We start from the raw sequence: 24,849 nt of genomic DNA, 5'->3' as shown, positions 1-24,849 counted from the left end.
TATAGCCCACCTAATCATGAAGGGATTCACATCTAGATCAGGGGAGGTCATCGTGCCTCTTTACTCATCCCTCATCAGGCCCATAATTGAGTACAATGCCCCTTTTGGGATGTACCTTACCAGACACCTGCAGCAACTGGAAAGACCCCAAAAGTACCTCACCAAGAGGATCAAAGGGCTCAAACAGATGCCATATGCTGCCCGGTTAAAGAAACTCCAGCTCTACTCAGTGGCATACTGCCTGCTCAGAGGCGATCTGTGCCTGACGTATAAAGCCATGTCCAACTCAGTATTAATGGACATGCTGCACCTCAGAAAATCCAAATCCCATCGAGCTACACGATCGAGAGACTTGAACCTCAGCACTGAAATAAATAGGACATGCTGGAGGGACAGATTCATAACCCAGAGGCTCCCTTCACTCTGGAATAAAATCCTAGTCCAGGTTAGGCAGAGTCCCTCATTGACTCTCTTCAAGAGGAATCTTGATGAGTGGATGGGAGATCGTAGGTTTACCCCGAGTATCACTTCTGTGTTACTGGTAGACAGAGGCACAGTATACTAACCTCGAAAAAGGGCATAGCAAAATTAATTTAAAATGGGTGGCGAAAGCCAAACACACTCTGGCTAGGCTTATAAATGCCATAGGGCAGATAGCCTAGTATGAACCTATGAACCTATCTGTTTGAGCATGTAACAAGACCATAGCATGTGGCTTAGATATTCCTCATATTGATCACTGATGCAGTAGCCTTAGATATATGGGTTATATCCTGCCAAGGATATAACAGTTGGCCAGCTGCCAAGCTTTCAGGGAACATTCCATGCACCCAAACTATCAAGTAGCTTAAGCTGAGCTGACTAAAAGACAAGTTTGGCTGCAAAACCCTTGAGAGCTTTACTGCTTCTGAAGAGTATGCTAGTCTGAGGCTTGAGAGGATTGACAGTCTACTTCTGCTTTCCTTAGCTGGGCGGATAAGTTCCAGATGGGGAAAAACCCTTCCATTTTCTTATTTTTTACTGATTTATTACTCTTCCTCTTCAGGAAAGCTATTTTAAAGCTAGGTGCATTGTGTTTTAATGGATTGTCTCGAGACTGTAGCATATTTTTAAATGGAGCACTGTCATATTAAAAGTAGTGATAACTGACAAAATATATTCTGTGGAGAAAATGTGTGTGTTTTTCCATTGTGGGGCAGCCATAGTGTTTGGAAATGATTTTTTTTGTTTTTCTTCTGTCAAAAAAAAATGTTTGTTTTACTGGCATTGTTGCTTGTTTTTACCCAGGATAGAAGCACCACTTTCGGCTTGTCCATGGAACAGATTGTCAGTTCTATGGTCATTCCTTCCACCCACAAAAAAGTTGTTAAGCAAATGGCCTTTGCCATCACAGCAGGCTAGCAATTTGCCTGAACTGCAGGTGGGCGACTCTGCTGTGCCCATTTGTTGCACATCAGACCTCATCTTCTACCCCGGATCCCTCTGGTGCTGCTTTGGACCAGGGATTAGCCACATCCTGCACAGCTGTTGGGGTCCTCTAAAAGAGCAAGGGAGAGCCATTCTTCTTATTCCTGGGAGAGAGGACAGGGAAGGTTAACCTATTGTGTCAGAATGCTGTGCCCAGTTGCTGGGGAAGCAGCGGCTGCCATTAGCAACATGGATGGCCCAATTTTTCCTGTAGGAATAAAACAAAACCAAGCATGTATCCTCAAATTTCTTTGGATCTACTTGTAGAGTACTTTCTGGTGAAAGAAAAAGAGATGTCCCCTTTCCTGTAGAGATTCAAGATTCTGAATCTGAACAGGAAGATGCAGGGACAGATTCAGAGTTTTGTCCTCAAATTTCTGATTCAGACTGAGGAGATCTCACTTTGATTTTACACGTGAGGAGTTCTCTTTCTCTAAGACTATTGCTAGAATGTCCCAGTGTGTTCAGTGGGAGAAGGCTAAGATTTCTTAGTCCCTCAGAAAATATTATGAGTTGTTACAGAAGGATTTTCCAGAACCTACACCCATTCCTCCTGTCCTCTCTGCTTTAGAGGATGTGGGCAGATAGGATGTATAAAATTACTCAGTCTATTAAATTTTTATATATTCCTAGACCTGACCCAGCTAGACTTAGTTGACTCCTCTGTTGCTAAGCACTTAATTCTAATTCTAATTGTACCCTTTCTAATAAGGATTGGAAAATTGATAGGCACTAGGGAAAAGTGTATACTTCTGCATCTTTGAATTTCAGAATTTTAAATAGGTTCATATGTTCAAGTTTATGCTGACATATTGTAAAAGTATGAGGAATATTTTATCTAACTTGCTATCTTCTGTTGCACAGGTCACTACTCATTGTTTGCAGTGAGTGTACGACTGATAGTACTTCCAGTCCTATGGCCACTGGTACGATTTTAAGGAGGCCTGCTTGGCTGCATTATCAGAACCACATAGATGATGTTGAAAATGAGATTTTAAATACTTCCTTGGTTAGAGATGTTTATACTGTTTCATGCCTCTGCTGCAGTGGTGATCAAAAAGTGTGATAAAATGGGCAAGCTGATACAATCGTAAGATTTTTCAGCCCTTATTGTCCAAATCGTTTAAGGGATTCCTTATTCTCATCCAACTTCGGTAAAAATCAGAGTAAACAGTGTCAACAGAAGTCAGGTAAACAGACATTTAAGAAGTGGCAAGAAGGTTCAAAAAAAGTGTCAAACTTCCCAAAACCAAGGAAACTGCCAGGTCTGACCATTCAAGAGATCTTGTGACCCCCTTGCTCCCTGAACCTCCTTTTTTTCTCTTTGGCAATAGATTGTTTCAGACAAATGGATTCTGAAAATCATTCATGAATGTTATGGATGGCAGTAGGAAGATTTTTTTCCTTTCCAGTAGGTAATTCCTCATCCCACATATCAGTCTTTTGTTTCCACCTGTTTTTCACCACATGCTGCCCCAAGGAGTGATAGAACCAGTTCCTCCTTCTCAGCCGGGAAGGGGTTTTATTCAAGGATGTTCTTAGTCCCAAAGAAAGAAAAAACTTGGAGACCAGTTTTGAATCTTTCTTTCCTAAACCTGTTTGTGATAGTGACCAAAATCAAAATGTCACTTCACAAGGCACTGAGCAAACCCTGATCTGTGATATATATTAAGTATCCTGTTTTTTGCTTATTTTTACGAGTTATTTATAGCACTTTTATTGTCTGCTGCATACTTTTCTAGCTAGTTTCACTGAGTGTGAGGTATTAACTGGAAATTTCTACATTTGTTAAGCATCTGTTTGGGTTTGTTTGTTCTGATTTTTGTCTCCCACCCTCCCCTTCATATTGGTATCCTGTTCTTATAGTTGATGGCGTTGCAGTTGCCCGCCCCTACTGTAAATTTGATCTGGAACACTCCTCCCAGTCTAGCGTCATTACCCCATTCTTGAACGCTTCTGAGCCCCCACCACTTAGCCAGGGTTAAATTATTCCTGGCGCCATAAAGTCTGCTCTTCAAATTTTCCCTTAGAACTAGCCAGTTTTTTTAGTTTTAGCACTCTAATCTGTTTCTTTGAGCTCAGCACTTGTTCAGAACTCGTAAGGACTAAATAAGCTACAAATTACTACAGCACTCAATTTTCCTCACTTGTCTAAAGGAAAACAGGTTTTAGTACTTAATAAATAAGCACCTGTCCAGGCATGTCTAAGGGTCAGCTCCCAGTGTTTTCTCCTGTCTACCTGATGAATCTGGCCATCTTGGGGCAGTGCAGCAATTGCCTCATGTACACAGACAACCCTCTCCTCCTACCACCCAACACCTACAATCTGTGAGAGATGCACTTATATAGCCACACTGGAAGCAAAGCTCTCTTCACCCAAGACTGGACTAGACAGTCAAGAGGAGAGGGTAAACACTTGCACCACACCACACTCGTCACATAGTCCCTCAAAACACAGAAACACAAAACACACAACACACACCTACATTCGTGGAGGCTCTCAATAAAAATCTGCCCAAACAACAGGGATGTCCAAAGCAGAAACTCAAGCAACTTCCAACCCCCCAACACAACCCAAATGACACATAGCCCACAAACTCAGTGTGCCACTCAAACACAGCCCATAAGGCATAACAATGTACCCAACACTCCATAGTCAGGCACACTGATGTTCCACTCACCAGGCTAAACAAGGAGAAAGTTACTGTCAGCTGCCTGTCCAGTGCCAGGATCCGCCACATAACGCACGCACTCAGATCACTCCACAACAAGTACAAATATGACTCTGTCATTGTCCATGTTGGTGTGAATGACCTGAGATGTACCTCCCTGGACTACATGAAAAGAGACATGGAGGAGCGATCCAGTCTTGTAGCCCAGGCAGGTATGACCCTAGCCCTGAGTAGCATCCTGCCATCACCCAGAATGATATCGCAGTACAAGGACAAAATGATTGACTTCAATTGGCTAAGCTACTGGTGTCATTCTAAGGGGATCCAGTATCTTTCTGCCTGGGATGACATGATCAACAGACCATGATGCTTTGCCAGAGATGGCCTGCACCTGTCACCCTTGGGATTCCGGATACTGGCCAAGGCTCTTGCCACCCCTGTTGTGTCTTTTTTAGGCAAGGTTCAAATGACAAACTCACCACCGTAACAGGTACAAGCAAGAAAAATCTGAGGGTAATGCTACTCAATGCTAGAAGTCTAAACCTCAAAATGCACTCATTCGAGGCAGTCCTTGAAATGGAGAACATCGACATCTGTGCAGTGACAGAGACCTGGTTCAAGGCTCGAGAGAGCACCCCTGCATTACCAGGCTATAATTCATACCATACCTTTCGGCCACCTAATCTGGACCAAAACACTAAAGGCGGAGGCGTGTCCATATTCATTAAGGATAGCCACACCTCCAGGCTAGTTGCTTAGCATAATGCAGCAAAGATTATCCAAGTGTAACTAACTCTGGGCAAGACCACAATCCAAATTTTAGCTTGCTACAGATCTCCCACCATGCCCCAGGATTCCCACTCCTCATTTCTTGATGCACTGGAAAATATTAAGGTACAACCTAACACCCTAATAATGGGTGATTTCAACTACACCACCATTAACTGGGAAAACTATTCATGCCTTGGATCAACTTATCCACACCCCCACCAGGGGCAGCAATATCCTAGACCTAGTCATTACCAACATGGGCAACTGATGTTCCACACCAGAGGTCAATTCCTCATTGGCCAGATCCGACCACAAGCTAATCACCCTAGACATCCACATCCCGTCCCCACCCCCCATAAGGGAAACCACGATAAATAATTTCTCCAACGCCAGCTCCACACTTATAAAAGAAAGAAGTGGCAAACTTCAAGACACCCATGCAGACGGACAATAGAGGTACGACTGCTGAAACCTACACAAATGCAATTTATGCGCGCTTACACGAGTGCATGGATCGTGCAATCCCTAACAGAACCAAGATGCTATCTTCCAAAAAAGGAAGCCAATCTGGTGGTCCCCTGCCATAAACAATCTCTACAACAGAAGAAAGAAACTGTTGCAAAAAAGAGTAAAATCCCATGATTGGAGGAACTGCCTGGTCAGCCTCAGTAAAAAGCTGAGATCCCTAATAAAATCCTCCAAAGCAAGTTACAAAAACAAAATTGCCACTGATTCTAAAGACCACCACAAAGCATTCTGTAGCTATGTCAGGAATCTCAATGGCAATACTCAGATCTACTCTGAGTTATGGCACAATGACATTAAATATACAGAACCAACTGATATTGCCAACATCCTGGCAGATAGGTTCAGTGCTAACTTTACCCCCCCCCTCTCACCCCTTAAAGGGCCCATCTGTATACCGGAAGAATGCAAACTTCCTGTAATCATGGCTGCACAGCTAAAAAAAAAACACACTCTCCAAAGCCAAGAACACAGCATCCATGGGACCTGGCAACATCTCAGGCTGTATTCTTCACGAACTACAGAACGAACTGGCACCCCATCTAAGTACCATGTTCAATCATAGTCTCCCCTCAGGCTTTGTGCCCACTAAACGGCGCACAGCAATGGTTATCCCACTCCACAAAGGAGGAGCCACCATGGACCCCTGGAACTACCGCCCCATTAGCCTGATGAGCCTGGCCTCAAGGTTATGGAACGTATCATCATGGAACTTATAAACGGACATTGGTAATCTCCAAACTGTGGACCCCACCCAGTTCGGGTTTGTAAAAGGTAGATAATGTTTCCTAAACCTGATGGACTTCTTTGAAGCGATCACCAAAGCCGTACATGAGAGTAAGATGGTTTACATAGCCTATGTAGATCTCACCAAGGCTTTCAACACCATCCCCCACTCTGGAATTATAGATAAACTCACTAAATTATGTATAAATCCCTATGTCACAAGATGGGTTGCCAACTGGCTCACTGACAGAACCCACAATGTGAAAGTAGCAAACTCCAAGTCCGACTTCAGACCAATGACAAGTGGAGTGCCACAGGGTTCAGGCCTGGTTCCCCTCCTGTTAGCCTGTACGTCTGAGAAGTGAATACCAAACACAGAAGGTCTTTGGCTAACGAAGTTCGCAGATGACTGCAAACTAGGAGCTATAATCGGAACTCCTAACGATGTGGACATCCTACAAAAGGCCTCACTGAGACAGATGCCTGGTGTTAAAGCCATGGCCTCAAGCTCAATGCCAAAATGTGCATTGTCATCCCTTTTGGTAAAAACTGTGTACCCATGAACTACCACATAGGCGGTAGTCTACTTAACAGCGAAAGTGTGATAAGAGACCTTGGGACACAGGTGGGCAGTAGTCTCTCCTTTGATAATCACATTGCCACAGTAGTTGGGAAATCCTTCTACGTGGCACACCTCATCACAAAAGGTTTCTCATCCAGGAAAAAAGAGGTCATTGTTCCCTTCTACTCATCACTCATTAGACCCATTATAGAGTACAATGCCCCTTTTGGTATGTACCTCACAAGATATCTAAAACAACTAGAAAGGCCACAGAAATACCTCACAAAGAGTATTACCGGCCTCAAAAGATGCCCAGTGCAGACAGTCTCAGAAAACTTCAGCTTTACTCTGTCACATATCGCCTTCTCAGAGGTGATCTCTGAGTATCATACAAAGTTATGTCAAACCCAGAGTTGTTGGGCATGCTCCACATAAAGAAATCTCAATCCATCTGAGCTACATGCTCTAGGGACCTAAACCTTGTCACCACAATAAACAGAACATGCTGGAGGGATAGTTTCCTGTCCCAGAGACTTCCCATACTCTGGAACAAACTACCTATCTATATCAAACAAAGCTCCTCATTAGCACTCTTCAAGAAAAAATCTTGATGATTGGATGGGAGATAGGAAATTCACCCCGGAGATCACTTATGTGGCTATGATCGACAGGGGCACAGGAGTATAATTTTCTTGGGTGGCGAAAGCCAGGGTACCTTTTTGGCTGGGCTTATATAGGCCCTAGGGCCAGTAGCCTAGTACCTACCTATGAACAACCTCTTGCCTCGTCGTCTTTCTCTTTCAGGTTTCCTTGTTAACACTAGACTTAAAATTTGCTTATTGCATTCCTATTCATCCAGACTTCTGGCAATTTGTTTAAGGTTTTGTGTCTGGATCACATATCAGTTCTCTACTTTATCCTTTGGAGTGTCCACTGCACCAAGAGTGTTCACAAAGTTACTAGCTCCAGTTATAGCTCATTTCAGGCTATAGGGTATCCACATTTTCTGTATTTAGACGACTTCCTTCTCTTTAAAGGGTCTTTTTCAAAATGTCAGGAATCTGTCTCTTGGGTGAGAGATTTATTGCACAAGCTAGGATTCCAACAGAACATTCAAAAGTCTTTCTTGACTCCCTCACACAATATTGTGTTTCTGGGATGTCAACGGTATACTTTGGTTCAAACAGCTTTTCTTCCATAGGAAAAAAAATATATCTTTATTTAGATGTAGTTTTAAAGCTTTCCACTCAGACTTCTATCATTGTGAGGGAATCTCTCAGGATTTTGGGTCTCATGGCTTCTATGATTCTCAAGACTCCACATGAGAAGGGTACAGTGGTGTCAGAAATCCCTTTGGTCCCAGCATCAACACCCTTTATCTTCCCAGATCCCAGTACTAGAGTCTGTCAGAAGAGAAATCACTTGGTGGAGACAACAGTTATCCTTAAATCAAGGTCCCCCTTCTTCTGTGCTTCAAAATAGTCCGTCACCACAGATGCTTCAGACTTTGCCTGGGTAGCAGATTCCGGAGCGATAAAAGTGTAGGGGGTATGGGACACCAAGGACAGAGATGCAAGCATATAAATATTAAGGAGATACTTGCCCTGATCAAGGCACTCAGTTCAATGAACCATCTTTGGTATCCAAGACCTCTTCAAGTGGTTGCAAATTATACCACAGTGATGTGGTACATGGGAGCCAGGTCGTACCCCTTTTGCTTACTAGCCATGTTGGCTTGGGATGTAGCTTCACAGCACAATCGTACTTTGCAGGCATACCTCATTCCGTCAGAGCAAAACTGTGTGGCAGACAAGCAGAGCGGGACCAGGGCAGACACTTACAAATGGAAACTAGATTCAGGGGTCTTCCAAGATTTGATCCATCTGTGGGGATTTCTCAACTTGATCGCTTTACCTCCTCACTGAACAATCGACTGGCAACATTCTGTACCAGGACTCCATGCAAGAAGGCCTGAAAGACAGATGCCTTTTCTTTGGACAGGAATGATCCTGTATTCCCTTCCACTCTTTCCACTAATATCCACGGTACTTCTGAAAATTCAGAAGGAATCTTCCCATAATTCTGATGTTTACTGTAAGAAAGTGCCTATATTCAAATACCTAAGAAACATGAGCCTCATAAGTGTTCTTGCAGTTGTGAGGATCACCAGTCTTTACCAATGCCAAAGTTGTTTTTATTGCCTGGAAGAAGAGCTCAGTGAGAAGTCTTGCATGTCTTCGTTATCATCCTTACCAGCCTCATTTTTGAAATTTCTAGATGGGATTAGGGTGTCGCATCAGTTGTTGTCACCTTTCTCATTTCAGAGCCACTCTCCTGCCTTCAGCAGTCTTGGCAATCTTTGGCTTCTTTCATGAAATCCAAACATTGCTTCCCCATCTGCTCTGCCTTCAGTGCCTGGGTTTCTGTGCCATACAGCGGCACTGATCACATCCCCATTTTTTACACCTTACTCTTTTTTTTTTTTTTTGTTTCTTTGCATTCTTTTATATCTTACTACCCTAGCACTTTCTGTTTTTTTAGTTTGAACTCCTCATTCACACTTCCCTTATCCTCAATTTCATCTCCCAAATCCCTGAAGCTGTTAAACTTCCACTATTTTCCCTTCTGTCTCAGTTTACAGTTTCTTCAGATTCCCCCGTTTGCTGCCCAGACCACTTTCTTGACTCTGCTTTATTTCCTCCCATGTGTCTTTAGTTTTGTATGCTAGTCTGCCATCATTTGAGATGCCACACGTGTCAGTGATTTTAGAAGATGGGAGGTTCTGTCTTAAGTAGACATCACTAGTGGTTAGCTCACTTCTTAATCACTGCCCCTAAAACAGACGCATGTTGATTGCCTTCTTGAAAGTTGTGGGGCAGATTATTTTTTTTTTTATAGAATATGCCATAAGACATGGCTATTGCAGACTCTGGTTTCCAGGCTACAGAGTTAGTTTTGGAAAAGACCCTTTCAGAGGCGGGAAGCATAAATGGGGACTTAATAAGAGTGATGGCACTTCCACTGTTGTCCCATAGATGGTAAGGAATGTCTTGATTTGTAGTAAATTTGCAAGAGGAAGGACATTATTCTGAGTGATCAGTTCAGGACTTTGACCTCTTTTGGCACTTTACTGCTTAAGGTAAGTTATTTCTCAATCCTTAGTTTTTCAGCTGCTGTGGTTACTTCTTCCCTGTGAGGTGTTTGGCTATTTTGGAATCTTACTTGTTGCCTCCGGCAGAAGGCTTCTGAGAGGACGATATGGTACTTGTGCACTTGCCATTTCAATTTATCTTTAAGAGGTCCTTCTGCAGAGGATAATATTCACCCTCATAACATCCCATTGTGCTTTGCTAGTTCTTCTATTTGCTTTGTGGATAGATGTTCAGTAAGTCTGGTAAGTTCATTTTAGATTAGATTGTTTACCTTTCTGTTTTAGGAGTGTTAGGAGTGCTGTTTCTCAGTTTCACTGAAGTCAGAGCTGGGTTTCAGGTATGCTTTCACTCGCTTTCAGTGACTGTCATAATTTTGGAAATGTGAATCTGTGCAGTCATGAAATGATTTGACAGAAGTGTGTACACCTCTTCATAGCATAGAGATGGGGCATTGTAAAAATCAGTGGGAAGGGATAATAGTTGCCTATCATAGAAGGCCCTCTTAAAGATCAACTACTCTGAGTACTTCTATATCGATTATTTATGAATCCTTCTCACTGGAAGCTGCTGTATTTCTTCACCTGTAAAGAAAATACTATTCCAGTGTTATACGCTCACAAATTACCCAGAACAGATTTCACTTTGGATGTCTCTTATTTTCTTTGTTTGTAGCCCCTAAACCACCCCTCCAGTGTGCACACACACACACACACACACACACACACACACACACACTCTCTCTCACTCTCTGTCTCTGTGTGTGTGTGTGTGTGTCTCTCTCTCTCTGTCTGTCTGTCTCTCTCTGTGTATCTCTCTCTCTCTCTCTCTCTCTCTCTCTCTCTGTCTCTGTCTCTCTCTCTGTCTCTCTCTGTCTCTCTCTCTCTCTGTGTCTCTCTCTCTCTTGTCATCGAGTCCTCTTCCCCTGAGCAGCTCTACTTTGGCCCACATTTGTATGAGCAACAGGGTAGCTCAGTGTTTCTTTCCTTCGAAACTCCAGGGTATGGGGTTCCATCTTGATATCTGATTGCTGCTTGTGTGGAATTATCTTTTGTATATGGCTTTCTCTACTTCTTTCTCTCCAGTCCCACCCCACCCCCAAATATTTTTTTCTTTATTGGCTAGCCTTGCTGTTGTGCTCCAGGTCATGGCTGAAAAGGGGTCTTTGACAACCAGTTCACTTATGAATACATTTTTAATCCCAATGGCCATTTATTACCCCCCACCAAGTGCAAGATAAAGTACCAGGACTAGTGCTTTCATCCATGGTGGAGTTCAGGGATATTTTGCTTTAAGTCCCTAACCCTCCTGCTGCAGCCGTGACTTCCACTTTATTCTTGCACTGTGAGGATGTATGTGTAGTCTTCCAGTCCCTTCCTCACAGACTGGCCATGGTCTCCCCTCCTAAAGTGGGTGAACTAATGTAAGCTATTCTCTTACCTCTCTATACCAACTGCTCCAGCTCTGAAACCCTCAGTGTGTATATATGTCTACTGTAGCCCTCCACCACCCGCTTTTAATTTAGCAGGATAAAGCTATTGACTATGCATAACTAATGTCACATGTTTTCATTGTTTTAGTACCACTCATTCATTTTAATTTAGCAGGATAAAGCTATTGAATATGCATAACTAATGTCACATGTTTTCATTGTTTTAGTACCACTCTTTCATATGGGTCATTCAGAACTTTATCAAAAAGTTTTCATTGTGGTCATAATTCTGTTTGATATATGGTTAAAATGCACAGGGAGATGAAGTATTTGTTGTATTAGTTGCAGTTTTCTTTTATGGTAATTGATTCTGTAAATGTATTTTATGGTCACATTTATCAAAGTTAGATGTTGGTCTTGGTATTCTAATGAGGTTTATCAGATGAATAGAATGTAGAGTGTTTTGTGGAAAACTGTCTCTTCAATGAAACAATATTCAAGTTCCAAGACAGCAGCAGATTATGCATTAGAGTGGCTTGCACTGTAAATAACTAGATGAAAATTGTTCAAGTAATGCTTGTTTTTCTTCTGTGTAATTTTTCAGGTCCCTTCATCTACTCTGACATTCTAGACTATAAAAATTTACGTGAAATTGTGGTAAATAACCGCATTACTTGGATGATTCACTACAGTGCACTGTTGAGTGCTGTCGGGGAAGCAAATGTGCAGTTAGCACGAGCGGTCAACATTACTGGTATGCAGGAAGTTTCACTGACGGTGTCTATTTTGGCATTATACTTTGTTTTGCAAATGTTCTTCATTGATTATATTTAAGAATTGTTTTGAAAGTTTCCTTAAAAGAGGACTCTGTAAAGTAATGAAATTATTTCTTACCAATGCAAATAACTCGCATGTACTCGCTGTATATGGAATTCTTTTTTTTTTTTCAAAACTGTATATGGAATTCTTGATTCAGACTGAATTCCTCAGCAGATTAAAGATAATACAGGACATTTATGCACCACAGTGGAAGTACCTTTGCACATCATTTTCTGGTGTTCTGATGCCACCTTTTCTAACATAGAGTATATGAAGCTCAGGATTACATTGACTGGAGGATAGCTGAACTTGTGTAATGTGTAATGAATTGTAAACTGTAAGTAAACAGCTAGTGAGTCTGAATAAATCTACCTTTCACAGAGGACTGTTTGGAGTAGGGACTGCTGTTATTATTTTTACTTTTTTTTCTTAAATACCTTTATTGAATTATCACTTGTGACAAGTAATCTATCTGTATTAAATTAACATTAACCAATGTATTTCACATATTTTGCTATATATTATATAACCTAAGCAACATTATATAAATTATTCAGGTCCTGCCTCTTTTATTTAAACAAGAAGCATCTTTATTAAACCCTCAATTATGACATAAGCAATTATATGAAAACAAACCAAGCACTGGCATTAATGCCCTTCTGGCCTGCAAATATACCAAAAACAGTTGCTCCCATCATGTGTCTAGACTGTTCTTGAAAATATCTAAACTAGTGCTTACTTTAATGTAAATTGGTAGTCTATTCCATGCTGCTCCATCAAAGATCCAGTTAGTACACTTCACATTCCTATAGAATCTTCTACATAGGTTGTCTAATGAATCTCTACTACTTTTTGATATCCCCAAACATTTCCCAGAGGTGGTTGTCTCTAAATGCCCTATGTACCTGAATAAGATCTCCTCTTAAATATCTATGAGACACTGTATAAGTTCAGATATTTTAGCCTTTCATAATAACTTACATTTTCATATCCATGGATGCTCTTGGTATATTTCTGCTGTACTCTTTGCAGTTTACTCTTGCTTGTTTTCTTGTAAGGTTTCCGTATTGTTATTCCATACTCAAGTTTGGGTCTAATGTAACTAACAAACAATGACTTCATCATTTCTGCTTTCCTAGACTTTATGAATCTTTTTATACAACTTGTAGTTCTACAGCTATCATTAACCAATTGGTTGATATGATTAGAAAAACTCAAAGCTGTATCTACCCATATACTCAGCTCCTTAAATTAATCTATGGTTTCAAGCACTGTGTGCTGTATTAAATATTCACTTTTCAATTTATTTCCCAAATCTCATATGCTTTATTTTTGATGTATTTATCAGCATATTATTCTCATGTGCCCAAATGGTCAATTTAGTCAAGTTCTTTTGCAGACATACCCTATCTGTAACGCATGTAATCAGTTTACCCAATTTCCGGTCATCTGTATAGACACTGTAGAACATCTCGGATGAAAAAGATAAGTCTAAAAGAATTTCACCTGTCCATTTGCTGTATACTTGCCATGCAGCTATCCAACTTATCAAGGGTAAATCAACACCTACTTCTAATTTATTCATCAGTGTTTTGTGTATGACCCTGTCAAATGCTGAAGTTAAATCTATATAAATTAGATTGCAGCACAGTTTTCATTCATAGCTGTTAATTATATTGTTATAGACCATGTTTTCAACATATGCATACTGATGTATCGTTTCAAGTCCTAATATTTTCAGTTCTGACAATAACTTAGCCAGTATTACCTTCTCCATTATTTTTCCACAACCTATTCTAACTGTTGAAGTGACATCCTGACCACATGTGCAAAATGAGGAAAAAGGGGTTGAGGATGAATGAAAGTAGACTTAAGGGTCTGTATGACTCTGGGTTTGTCCTACTCTCCTTTCCCTTAAAGACAGGTTTAATAAGTGCATGACTACAGTCATGAGGAATCTGCCCATATTTATATGACCTAGTAAATAATAGATATAATGGTATTATAAATTCTTTCTGAAGTGTTCTCAGGCCATTATGACTTGTTCCATCTACTGCCACTGCTTTGTTGGGATCCAGTTTGCATATTTCTTTTTCAATATAATCTGTTTGGATTCAGTATTTCTAGTTACATGGATATCTAGTTACATGGATATCACTAGAACAACTTATAAACCTCTTTGTGAAGCCAACGTGTTTATTAAGATTTTGTAAGTATATCTATGATCTGTTGTCTGATAATAAATTTTAGAATGTACACACAGTTTCTCAATTTGTTTGTTTTTACTCCTTCCACATCTTATGCATCTATAAAATGGTTTCCTATTATGCTCAGTATCTTTATATCCTTCAAATTTTTCTTGATCTTGCCTCATGCTGTGCTTAATTTGTTTGTCCAGCTTGTTTATTTCAGTTTTCAAAGTTGTAGTTCAACTTGTCTTCCATTACTTATATTTTTTGTCTCTCACCTTAATCAGGTATCTGTTCTTATGAAAATATATCCCCCTGATGTTGTATGCCTAGATCCTGATTTTTTTCCACTCAATTTTTCTTTCGAAGCTTTCCACATGCCTTCTGCAGTTTTTTCCACTGAACGCATCACTCCAGTTAGTTTTACATAGTGACTGTTTTGCTTTCATATAATCAGAAATTAATCCTCTGTACATATGTTGTGAATGATTTGCTTACTAATGTTGAATCAATATTATTCCAGTCTGTGTCTGGTAAATTTAAGTCCCCAGCCACTATTATTCTTCCTCCTGTGTTTCATGCAAGAAATATATGAAATCCTCCAGTTCATCAGCAATTGACTTTGGTGGTCTGTACAGTCCAGCAATTGTTAAATGTTTCAGGGTTGTCTTATTGTCATAGTTACGCAATCTATAGTTTTGTTATTATCACTGAACTTGTAATAATCACAGGTCTCAAAACTATCTTTAATCCCTATCATAACACCTCCACCTGATATTTTGTTAGAATGTCTGTTACAGTATAAACATTTACACCCTGACAGAACTGGTTTCCAGTCATTGTGCTTTAACCATGTTTCACAAACAATAACAACATCTGTCTTATGGGAACATAGCAAATTTTCCAATAATAAAACTTTATTATTATTCCACCTAGGTGGTACAGCGGTAGCATTGTTGCCTCACAACAAGAGGTTCTCCCATTCAATTCTCTGCTGGAGGGCAGGGAGGGCCTTCTGTGTGGAGTCTGCATGTCCTCCCCGCGGTTGGGTGGGTGTTCGAAAGAAGTGCGTAAATGGACGTACCTTCGTTGAAGGCTGAACGTTGAGCTGGCACCTCGGCGTTCGTCAAAATCTACTGCCAATCATTAGCAGACCGGAGTTTCGCCATGGCGACCCCTAACCGGGAAAAGCCGAAAGACAACAACATTAACAACCATGAGACACATCAAATGTTGCTGTCTGTGAACTGTTAAATTTTCACCCTGGCAAAAATCTTGCCTTGTGTTTGTTAAATATTTCAAAATATCTGTTGCAAATATTCTCTTCCCTGATCTTGACAAATGCAAACCATCCTGTCTGAACCCATGTGTGCCCAAAATTGGACTTGGATGCTCTAAAAATATCATTTTTTTTAAAACAGGACATTTTTTTCATGTAGGTATTTACCCAAAAAAAAAAAAAAAAACTTCAGTAACTGTGACCTGACTCAATTTTCTATATGTGATTTGCGAAAAAAAGTCCAGTCATTACTATAAGGAACAATAGTTCTCCAAGTCATGCCAATTGTACAAGTGTAATCTACATCAGTATGTCTAGATTTACTTCTAATAATGGTAAACAAATCATCCAACTTTTGACATGTGGAACACAGATCATCACTGTTATCAGGTGTTAGTTTATACATAGCATTTATTACACAGTACAATATATTTGTGTTTTAGCAAACCATTAATAGCATACTTATTTAAGGAATCCATATTAAGCTTCAAATTAATAAAAAATTATAAAAAAAAGACTGATCAAAGTCAGTTACCACCGAATTCAAATAGAAATTAAATCAACTTCTGTAAGAAAAATCACAAAAATAATATAAAATTAAATATTAAAGTTAGTACAGTAAAGTTGTTGCTCTGACCATACAAGTTCTGAAAATCAGACAAAAGTTGGAATTTCTTTAAGTTCCATGCAAATGCACCACTTTTTAACAGTAAAGATCAATAAATCACAAACCAAGACAGGATTGTTTAGTTAAGCTCTATCTTCTGTTCTTGAGACTCTTACCTAATTCTGACACCTAAAAGTTTTCACTGTGTCCATAGCAGCAGATTAAGCTGTACATTCTTTGTACCTTTGTCTTCAGGCGATACCTGCTGTGAGATGGCGGTCACCTCGGTCTCACCTGTCAGCCAGGAAACCTTTTACATTGAAGCAGAAACACAAACACGTGGAACCTAGTGGTTTTAGCTTCTAGGCTGAGTTATGTTTTCTAGGAACAATATTCAGGTTTTTAATGCTTTCCCTCCCCCTTCCCCAAGGCTTTATAGGTTGTTTTAGCCTGTGCTGTTATTTATCGGTTCATGGGTTAATATCAGGCTAGCTGCCCTTGTGGGGCATTTTAAGCCAAAGTTCCACAACCCGCCAATTTGTCAGCAAGCTTAGTTCCTTTATTGGTGTTGTTTTAATCTATAAAGCCACAACAGTATTCAGGTTCATGGGAAGGTACTAGGCTGGCTGCCCCTGTCAGCCATTTTAAGCCAAGCCATGTTCCCTTTTTGTGCTCAAATTCATCTATCCCATTTGGTTAGAGATTGGCTTTACCTATCCCATGGTTGATAGTTATACTGGGATGATACCACAGATAGTTTGAGGGGACCCATGCATGGGATAAAGCATTTAGGCACTGCCACTGTCCATTAGTAGTACAGGGGCCATCCTGGGGTAACTTTTCTGTTTCCCATCCATAGATCCAAGTTGTGCTTAAATATGGACAGGGTTGAACTTTATGTGGCTGGGGAGTCTGTTCTGTAGCAGTGGTCTCCTCTGTGAGATACACTTGTCCCTCCAAACTGTTTTGTTGTTGTTGCAGAAGAGGTTTTGGTTACTAGATAGAGTATTTCTGATGCCATTTTACTTGCTGATGTGCAGTAAATCCATCAGTATTGGGTCAGAGGGTGCCTTGTATGCCAGACACTTCTTAGCAGTCTGTAGGATACAGAGTATAGTGAAATGGCTTTGAGTTGGTCCATGTAGGACATGTTTTCTTATATGAGCATGTGGATCTGCAGATCTGTGGTATCCATGTCTTGGGAATTCTGAAGTATACCAGCTGCATCCTGCCTTCTCCTGCCAGGCTTCTCATTTGACTGTTGACTTTGACATTTTAACAGCTGTTGTGTCATGTCTTGACTATAGCATGCAAATCATTGCCATTGGATTTGACCCCTGATTATTGCATTCTTTGCATAGCAGTTGCTGGCAAGAGTCTGTGTCAGTGACCTGGCTGTCACCCAGGTATATGAATCTCTTGTATAGAAGAAAATGTTACCCCGTGACTGACAGTTTCAAAATGGATGCCTATCTACCTCACTGCAGTACTGCAGAAAAGGTAAATAAAAATGCAGATGTCTCTCTGCGTTTATAACTTTATAGAGTCTTTGGAGGAAGTGAATCACGCGCTAGATTCTTCTGGTGCAAATGATGAGGAGGAGGAATCTTCACTGCAGATGCTCGTAGGGATTCACAGTCATTCACAGGGGTATGCCTTGTCATAGGCAGGATCCTGGTCTGTCAAAGTCTTATCCAGACATCTGTTGCTGTTTTGTTAAATTTGTCTACCTTTTAATTACTTATATTTTTTTCCTCAAGATGTCAAAGATGTGGTTTGGCAGCATCTGAATCCATCATACATCAGGAGAATTAACCCAGCAGAAAAGTCTCCCTTGTCTACATACTTAGTAGTTACCCAAGGGCAGCTGCATTTCTCCCTCCCACAGTCTGCCTTTTTCTGTAGGTATTCTGTGCTCTTCTGAAGCTACAGTAAACAGCCATTCTAGATACCAATTCTATTTGTCAGGTACTCTGTTTTTAGAAAAGTATTTTAACTGTGTTATTTGATCTGTTCATTCACTTTCCTTGCTGTGAATTTGTTTTCAGCCATTTGTAACTATTGCGGTTCATAGGGATCAGTGATGGGCCCTCTCCTGTTTGGCATTTATTTTGCAAACATCCCAACCAGTATCCCAGAAGTGTGGTTGACCACTTTTGCTAATGCTCATCCAGTGATTATTAAACAGCTCTAGCAAGGGGTGAGATATGTGTACCCAGTGTGCTGAAAACACTCTCAAACTAAATGTAAGAAAGGGTAGCAAAATAGCATTTGGCAAAAAAATGCACTTTCTACATATGTTATAACTGGTACTGTTCTTCAGAGAGATACTGTCATAAGAGACCCGAGTACTTTTGGGGACAACACACTCCGACCATCATGTTTCTGCCATAGTCAGGAAATCCAACCTGACCCAGTTAACTTCCAAGGGAATATTTTCAAGATCCAAAGAAGTCATCCTGCTCTGTACTCTTCCCTAACCAAACCCATCATTAAATACAATGCCCCTTTGGTAGGTGCTAATCCAGGTATATTGCTCAGTTGGAAATGTTCCAGATATCTTTAAACAAGAAAACTGAACGATTTAAAGCCTTTAACTATCCCAGTAGATTAGCACAGCTCTCTTTTAACTTGGCCTGCTGACTACTTTGAGGTAACCAGTCTCACGTTTTCAAGCCATAAAAAACACAACCTTATTGGACCATTTTCTTCCTGAAACTAGAATATACAAATGTTTGCATTATTTGCAGGTGTAGATTCAAGTCCCAAACAAGTTTCCTGGAGGGTTAGGTTCCTAATTCAGCATATTCACAGCCTGTTAGTGTAAGTTACCCCTACAACTCACACAAAATACTACTGTATCTTTAAACTAGTCTTCATAATTAGATGGATAGACAAACTTATCTTACAAAACCTTGTCCCATTTGGGAGATGGACACTGTTAAGAGTTTAAAGAGGTTAGCAAAAGCTTTAAGTGTGTCTGCTTAAAGCTATATATGGCTAGTCATCTTAAGGTCCCTGCAGGGGTGGCTAGTGGTACTGCACTACTGGGCTGCAGCCCCAGCTAAAAATAATAAAAAGGAAATGTGCTAAATCAGTCAGCTATTTTAAATTAAAGGTAATGGTTTACTTTCTGTTTCAGGTCCTCAGAACTCTGTGCATGTGTGGAGTTCCGTGGAGATTTGAAACAAAAAAAAAAAAAAAAATCAGCTTCTTAAAATTACCAAACTTCCCCATCGATTTGGTTTTAATCAGCAACATTGGCAAGTCACTCAATGAACAAATCACCAGACTGCTGCATAATTCAGCATCCAGCTCTTCCTATTGGCTGAGGCTACCTCAGGTGACTGGCAGCCCGAGCCAAGAATAAGGAAGTAGTTAACATGTAAGAGGAAGCATGAGCACATGAAAAGATTTTTTTTTTTTTTATTATTTGAAAGGGCATTTTTGCTAACACTGTGTGCTACTGTCATGATAGGTGAAGTACTTAGTGTGTGTGTGTGTGTGTGTGTGTGTGTGTGTGTGTGTGTGTGTGTGTGTGTGTGTGTGTACGCATATATGGACAAACTACTGAAGGGGTCACTGAGGGAAATTGATGTCATTGAAATGCTTTTGCAAGACATCTATATACTACTGAAGGGGTCATTGGGAGGAATGTTTCATTTTGGTGTCACTGAAGTGCTTGTGCAGACATGGACGAACTACTGAGGGGGGTGGTTCATTGCAGAAAATGTTTTATTTTGGTGTCAGTAAAATGCTTCTGCATATGTCGCTATACTAATGAAGTTATCAATGGGGAAATGGTATTAATTTACTGCTTGTGCGTACATGATTAAACTACTGAAGGGATCCAAGTGGAAATAATTGATCACATCTTTGTATTGGGGGTGGTGGTAAAATAAATAATTTTGTCCAATTGTTGCTATTTTTATTTTATTACATCTGATAGCTGAGGTATAGTCAGTCAGTAAAGTTGGCTTTTAATTGTTGGATGCAGGAGTTGTCTGTGGATAAAAGTGACTAAAATTGTTGTAATTTGTTTAAAATTAGCATTTATTATTCTGGCTTTGCAGACGTAGTGTGCATATTTTTATTTTTTTGTAATAGTCAAGCATCAGCATTGTGCTCAGTAAGTAGCTGGCTGTGGTGGTCTGGGTGGGATGTGTGTGATAGCAACTGATCATTGGCAGAATGTTGCACTGAATAGTATTGCCCTATAACAGCACTTGCTTTCACTTCTGAGTTTTTGGCTGTTCATTCCTTCTATGTGAAGTCCTTTTTTCTTTCTTGATTTTATCCAAGTGCTTTGGTTTCTTCTGCCAGACCCTCAGCAGTATATGTCTCTGGTCATTTGTTCTTTTACTTTTCATCACAATCTAACACCAGAGTGGTACAGAAAAGATAACTTGGCTTTTCAGAGGCATATGAAGGCAGTATCCCAGAAAGTCCTTGCTCATGAATTTTTGTTCAGGCCATTATTAAGTCAAAATTTACTATATATATATATATATATATATATATATATATATATTTAAATCTGAGAGGCACCTCAGTGCATCTACAGCCCTATGACTTCTGTGGTCCTAGCAGACTCCAGTTGATTCTTCCTCCAGACTTGAAATTACAGTGGAGTCTTGGTCGGTTACAAAGTGATTGGTGGTGGTGGTGGGGGGGTTAACAGTAAGAGTGGGGGGGGTTAACAGTAAGACGAAGTAGGAAAAAGCAAGAAAGAAGTAAGCTGACTGGATGATGTGACTCCAGGATAAGGGGGAACAGAGGACGGCACTGGGGGACTGCAGGGGGGGAGACTAGTGGGTAACAGCGGGACCCATGGAATGTTGATTGCAACTAGAAATCTAAGGTGTACATGGTCAGTAAAGTTGCTATGAGTGGGTTTGTACTGAAACAGTCTGTGGATGAAAGTGATTGACATCTGTTTGATTATCAGTAACAGTTATTGATCTGTTGTAATACAGCCCCACCCTACTGTATTTGGCTCCACTCATTCATTTGCTTCCTGCAGCTCCCCTGCTTTAAAGTTACAAGCCGCCACTGGAATCCTGTGATTGTTTGGCTAGTATTCCTTTGTTGCTGTTCACGTTTTACTTACTTCATTCATGAGAGACTTATTGTAACCAGCTGTGCTACCAGAAAATGATGTAATAATTTTTATAGTACATTTATTTTACATCTAGAATACACAGTCTTATGTAATTAAAGAAAAATACATTGCAGTAAGTCATGCTTCCACTGAGTCCAGTTACAGTTCTGTGAAGAACCAATTCATCAAGAGCAACTATTAGTAAATTCCACCTGATGAAAACTTATTTTTGCAGGAAGCAAGCCCTCCCTGCACCTTCACATAACCCCAAACTTGTATACCAACTCCACAGTCATAACAAACATGAAGAGAGCAGTCTAACAAAAGAAAGAAAAGAGTCACTGTTGAAGCACATGTTGAAACCACACCAGCAGTGATTTCCACTGAAACCATGGTCAGGGTGTTCAGCTTTGGCAAATTGAACTTGTCCAGATACAGCTTTGTCCATTTCACTTGTCAAGCAGTAGTGCTTATGTCACAGTCTGCATGGGTCTAATGGTCTTTCCTCCTGCATGAACTTGACCTCCATCCACCTTTTTAACTTCATACACCACTTTCAGTTTCACTCTTCTGGATTTTTGTCTCTACATTAATTGCAAAGTTAAAAAGGGCATAATGAAGGAATAGATGATTTAGTTAAAATGAGACCCCCCCCCCCCAAAAAAAAAAAGATACAAATAAAACCATTTTTGACATGTAGAAGGGAGCACAAAGACCAAATGACAAAGACAGATTGAGAATGGCCAGTAAAATGATGAAAAGTCAGCTACTAATTTGTTCTCAGTATCCTAATGGTAGGAGTGGCAAGGAAAATTGGTTTGATCCCACTAATTTAACACAGAGAATGTTTAGGAAGAAACTTCAAAAAATGTTAAATTTGACAAGGCAGCAAAACACAAGGGAGGTTACTAAGATGTTCTTAGAGAACCGAGTGGTACAGTCAGCACATTTGACTGAAAATTGAAGGCTTGTTGATTTAGGCTCACCCAGGGCTTGCATTAACTGTTTGAAACGTGGCAGTTTACTTAGTCAGCATTGGTGGAGAAATAACAGAAAGTGGTACATTTTAGGCAGAGTTGCACTCTTTCCACATTCAGGGTAAAAAATAACAAACCTAAAAATAATATATTCCTTCAAGAGTTTAAGGTCTTGATTATTTATACTACTGGATAGGAGGTAGACAAGGAGGTATTGACAGTTTGCTTCCCACATCCGCTATGTACTTAAAGGACTTGGCAGCTTAAACCCTAACCTACCCTACCTCTGCAGCCAAGTGAAAAAAGTGGGCCCACTGGCAAGACTGGTCCAGTGTAAGGCACTGTAGCACTGAAGCACAGGCAGCACTGTTATTGCAAGGATGAGTTAACAGTTGTAAGTCTGGTTTCAGTAATAAACACCAAGCCAGAATTGTGGAGGCAGTGCAGTATAATACCATTCTTGTTCTTGTAGCTCTGGCAAATGAATGCAGTATTCTGTCTAGACTTACAGCTCAGCAGGTCCCCTTCTCTGTCTCCACTGGAGAGAAGGATCCATAGTACATGCTGCAAAACTGTGTCAAGCTGTGGGCCTTGGTTCACCTCATGGCAGAAGCCACATAACACTAGAAGTGGCTCTGCTCGACAGGGGCACAGGAAATTAATTTTCTTAGGTTGGCGTAAGCCAGGGAACGTTGTTGGCTAAGCTTACTTAGGCCCTTGGGCCAATAGCCTAGTACCTACCTGTGAACCTATAATTCTTTGAATAGCCCATAAACAAGTTGGCATATGCTGGGGCAAATGGGGCACCTTTTGCTGTACCTTGTTTTTGTAAGCAACATCCATAAGTTCATGAGTTTTTATTACAGCTGGCACTAATGCATTCTAGGAATTCACAAACTGATTGCAAACCTCTGGGCCAACCACCCACTCTTTTGTTTATTCTTTTAAAAGACTGTTAGTACTTCTGAGATCCTTACACAAAGTGTCAATTTGTTCCATAATAAGGGCATTTTCTGTTATGATACTTGTGCAGTAGTCTTAAATCCTTATCTCCGAGTTTTTGTGTAGTCATATATTTCCAAGTTCAATATTGCTTGCAACATTTCATTTCTATTTGCATTATATGCCAATATTAATTTCCTCTAAAATGGCTTTAATGATCTGTGAAGTTTCTGTGTTTGACATCTTTCCATCTGTAATCTTTCTCAAAGTTATTCGTTTTTTTTCATAACGTTTCTGTGGACTGATTGTAGTTGAATTAACTGCCCTTAAGTGAAGTACAAAAGCCATTATTGTGTTCCAGGATGAGTAACATATAACTCAGCCATATAAATTTTCTTGTCTTAGAGATGTTTTTCATTAGTAGAGCTAGTTGTCTCATTGTTTTCAACACTGTCTAACATGATTTGAAAAAGAATGATTAGATGTTATGCCCACGTCCTTGTATTTGAGTACTTGTATTGGAACGTTTTGGTTTTATATGTATGTGTGTGTGATATATAATATATACATACATATATATATATATATATATATATATATATATATATATATATATATATATATATATATATATATATATATATATATATATATATTAGAACTATTAATACTACAAAGTCCATGATGCTGCACTTAATACCAGATTTCCCAGCCCATTTCAGTATTTCAGCCAAAAAAGCTATTAATAATGTTGTTCTTCTTTTCCCAGTTAGGGGTCGCCACAGTGGAACTCCGGTCCGCTACTGATTGGCAGTAGATTTTTACGGTGCCAGCTCGACGCCCAACCTTCAACGAAGGCACACCCATTCTACGCGTGTCTTTCGAATGTCACTCGACCACAGGGACGACATGCAGACTCCACACAGAAGGTGCTCCAGCCGAGAATCGAACGGGAGAACCTCTTGCTGTGAGGCGACAACGCTACAGCTGCACCACTGTGGCTTCACAAAAAGCTATTAATAATATAAAAGTAATAGTGAATCCAAGCTTACAATTATCTCCGTCCAGCACATATAGTCTTTGTAACAATTCTTGAATGCAATATTAAATGGCAGGGTCCCAAGTAATGATCCTTGGGGAACTTTTTTCCTTTACATACAGAGTTTCATAAGTCTATCCTTGTATTGTCACAGTCTTCACTTCTATATCACACCCATTCAGTCACACAGTTTACCAAATCTGGGTTGTATTAACCTCCAACTAATTTTCATGTATTATTTTATGAGGCAGAACGTAAAATTACTGCTGCCATCCTTAGGTCAACAGTTGATGTTTGGTCATAAAACTCAATTAGGCTATTTAACATGGCTCTTCCTTTGGTAAAGCTATGTTGGCATATATCATGTAGATTTTCTTTTATTTTGTTGTTCTTTTAGTTCTAGCATGCACACCTCAAAACACTTCTGTAAACTAGAGGTCAGGCTACGTGGTCTGTATTTATTCATGTTTGTTTTTCCTTTATTACATATTGGTGTAACAGTATTTATTTTCTGTGAATGTAGTACAGTACAGGTTTTAAAAAACAAGTTAAATATATTTGTTGGCACTGCCTTTGATTCATGAGTTATGTA

The 24,849-nt window shown here is 40.0% G+C and overlaps 1 protein-coding gene across 3 annotated transcripts in view; it reads left to right on the top strand.

Annotated features, from left to right (window-relative positions):
- Positions 1-24,849, top strand: part of LOC122794405 (L-threonine 3-dehydrogenase, mitochondrial-like) — a 121,685-nt gene that overhangs the window by 49,029 nt on the left and 47,807 nt on the right. For all 3 annotated transcript variants that reach the window (XM_044062771.1, XM_044062770.1, XM_044062772.1), the window contains exon 5: positions 11,909-12,058. In XM_044062771.1, the coding sequence (XP_043918706.1) occupies positions 11,909-12,058 (150 nt within the window). The remainder of the gene's footprint in view (positions 1-11,908; positions 12,059-24,849) is intronic.

The sequence above is a fragment of the Protopterus annectens genome, chromosome 2.part1 (genome assembly GCF_019279795.1).
Source record: "Protopterus annectens isolate FY-2018-M chromosome 2.part1, PAN1.0, whole genome shotgun sequence".
NCBI classification, from domain to species: Eukaryota; Metazoa; Chordata; order Ceratodontiformes; family Protopteridae; genus Protopterus; species Protopterus annectens.
This window is presented reverse-complemented; position numbering and strand designations above follow the sequence as displayed.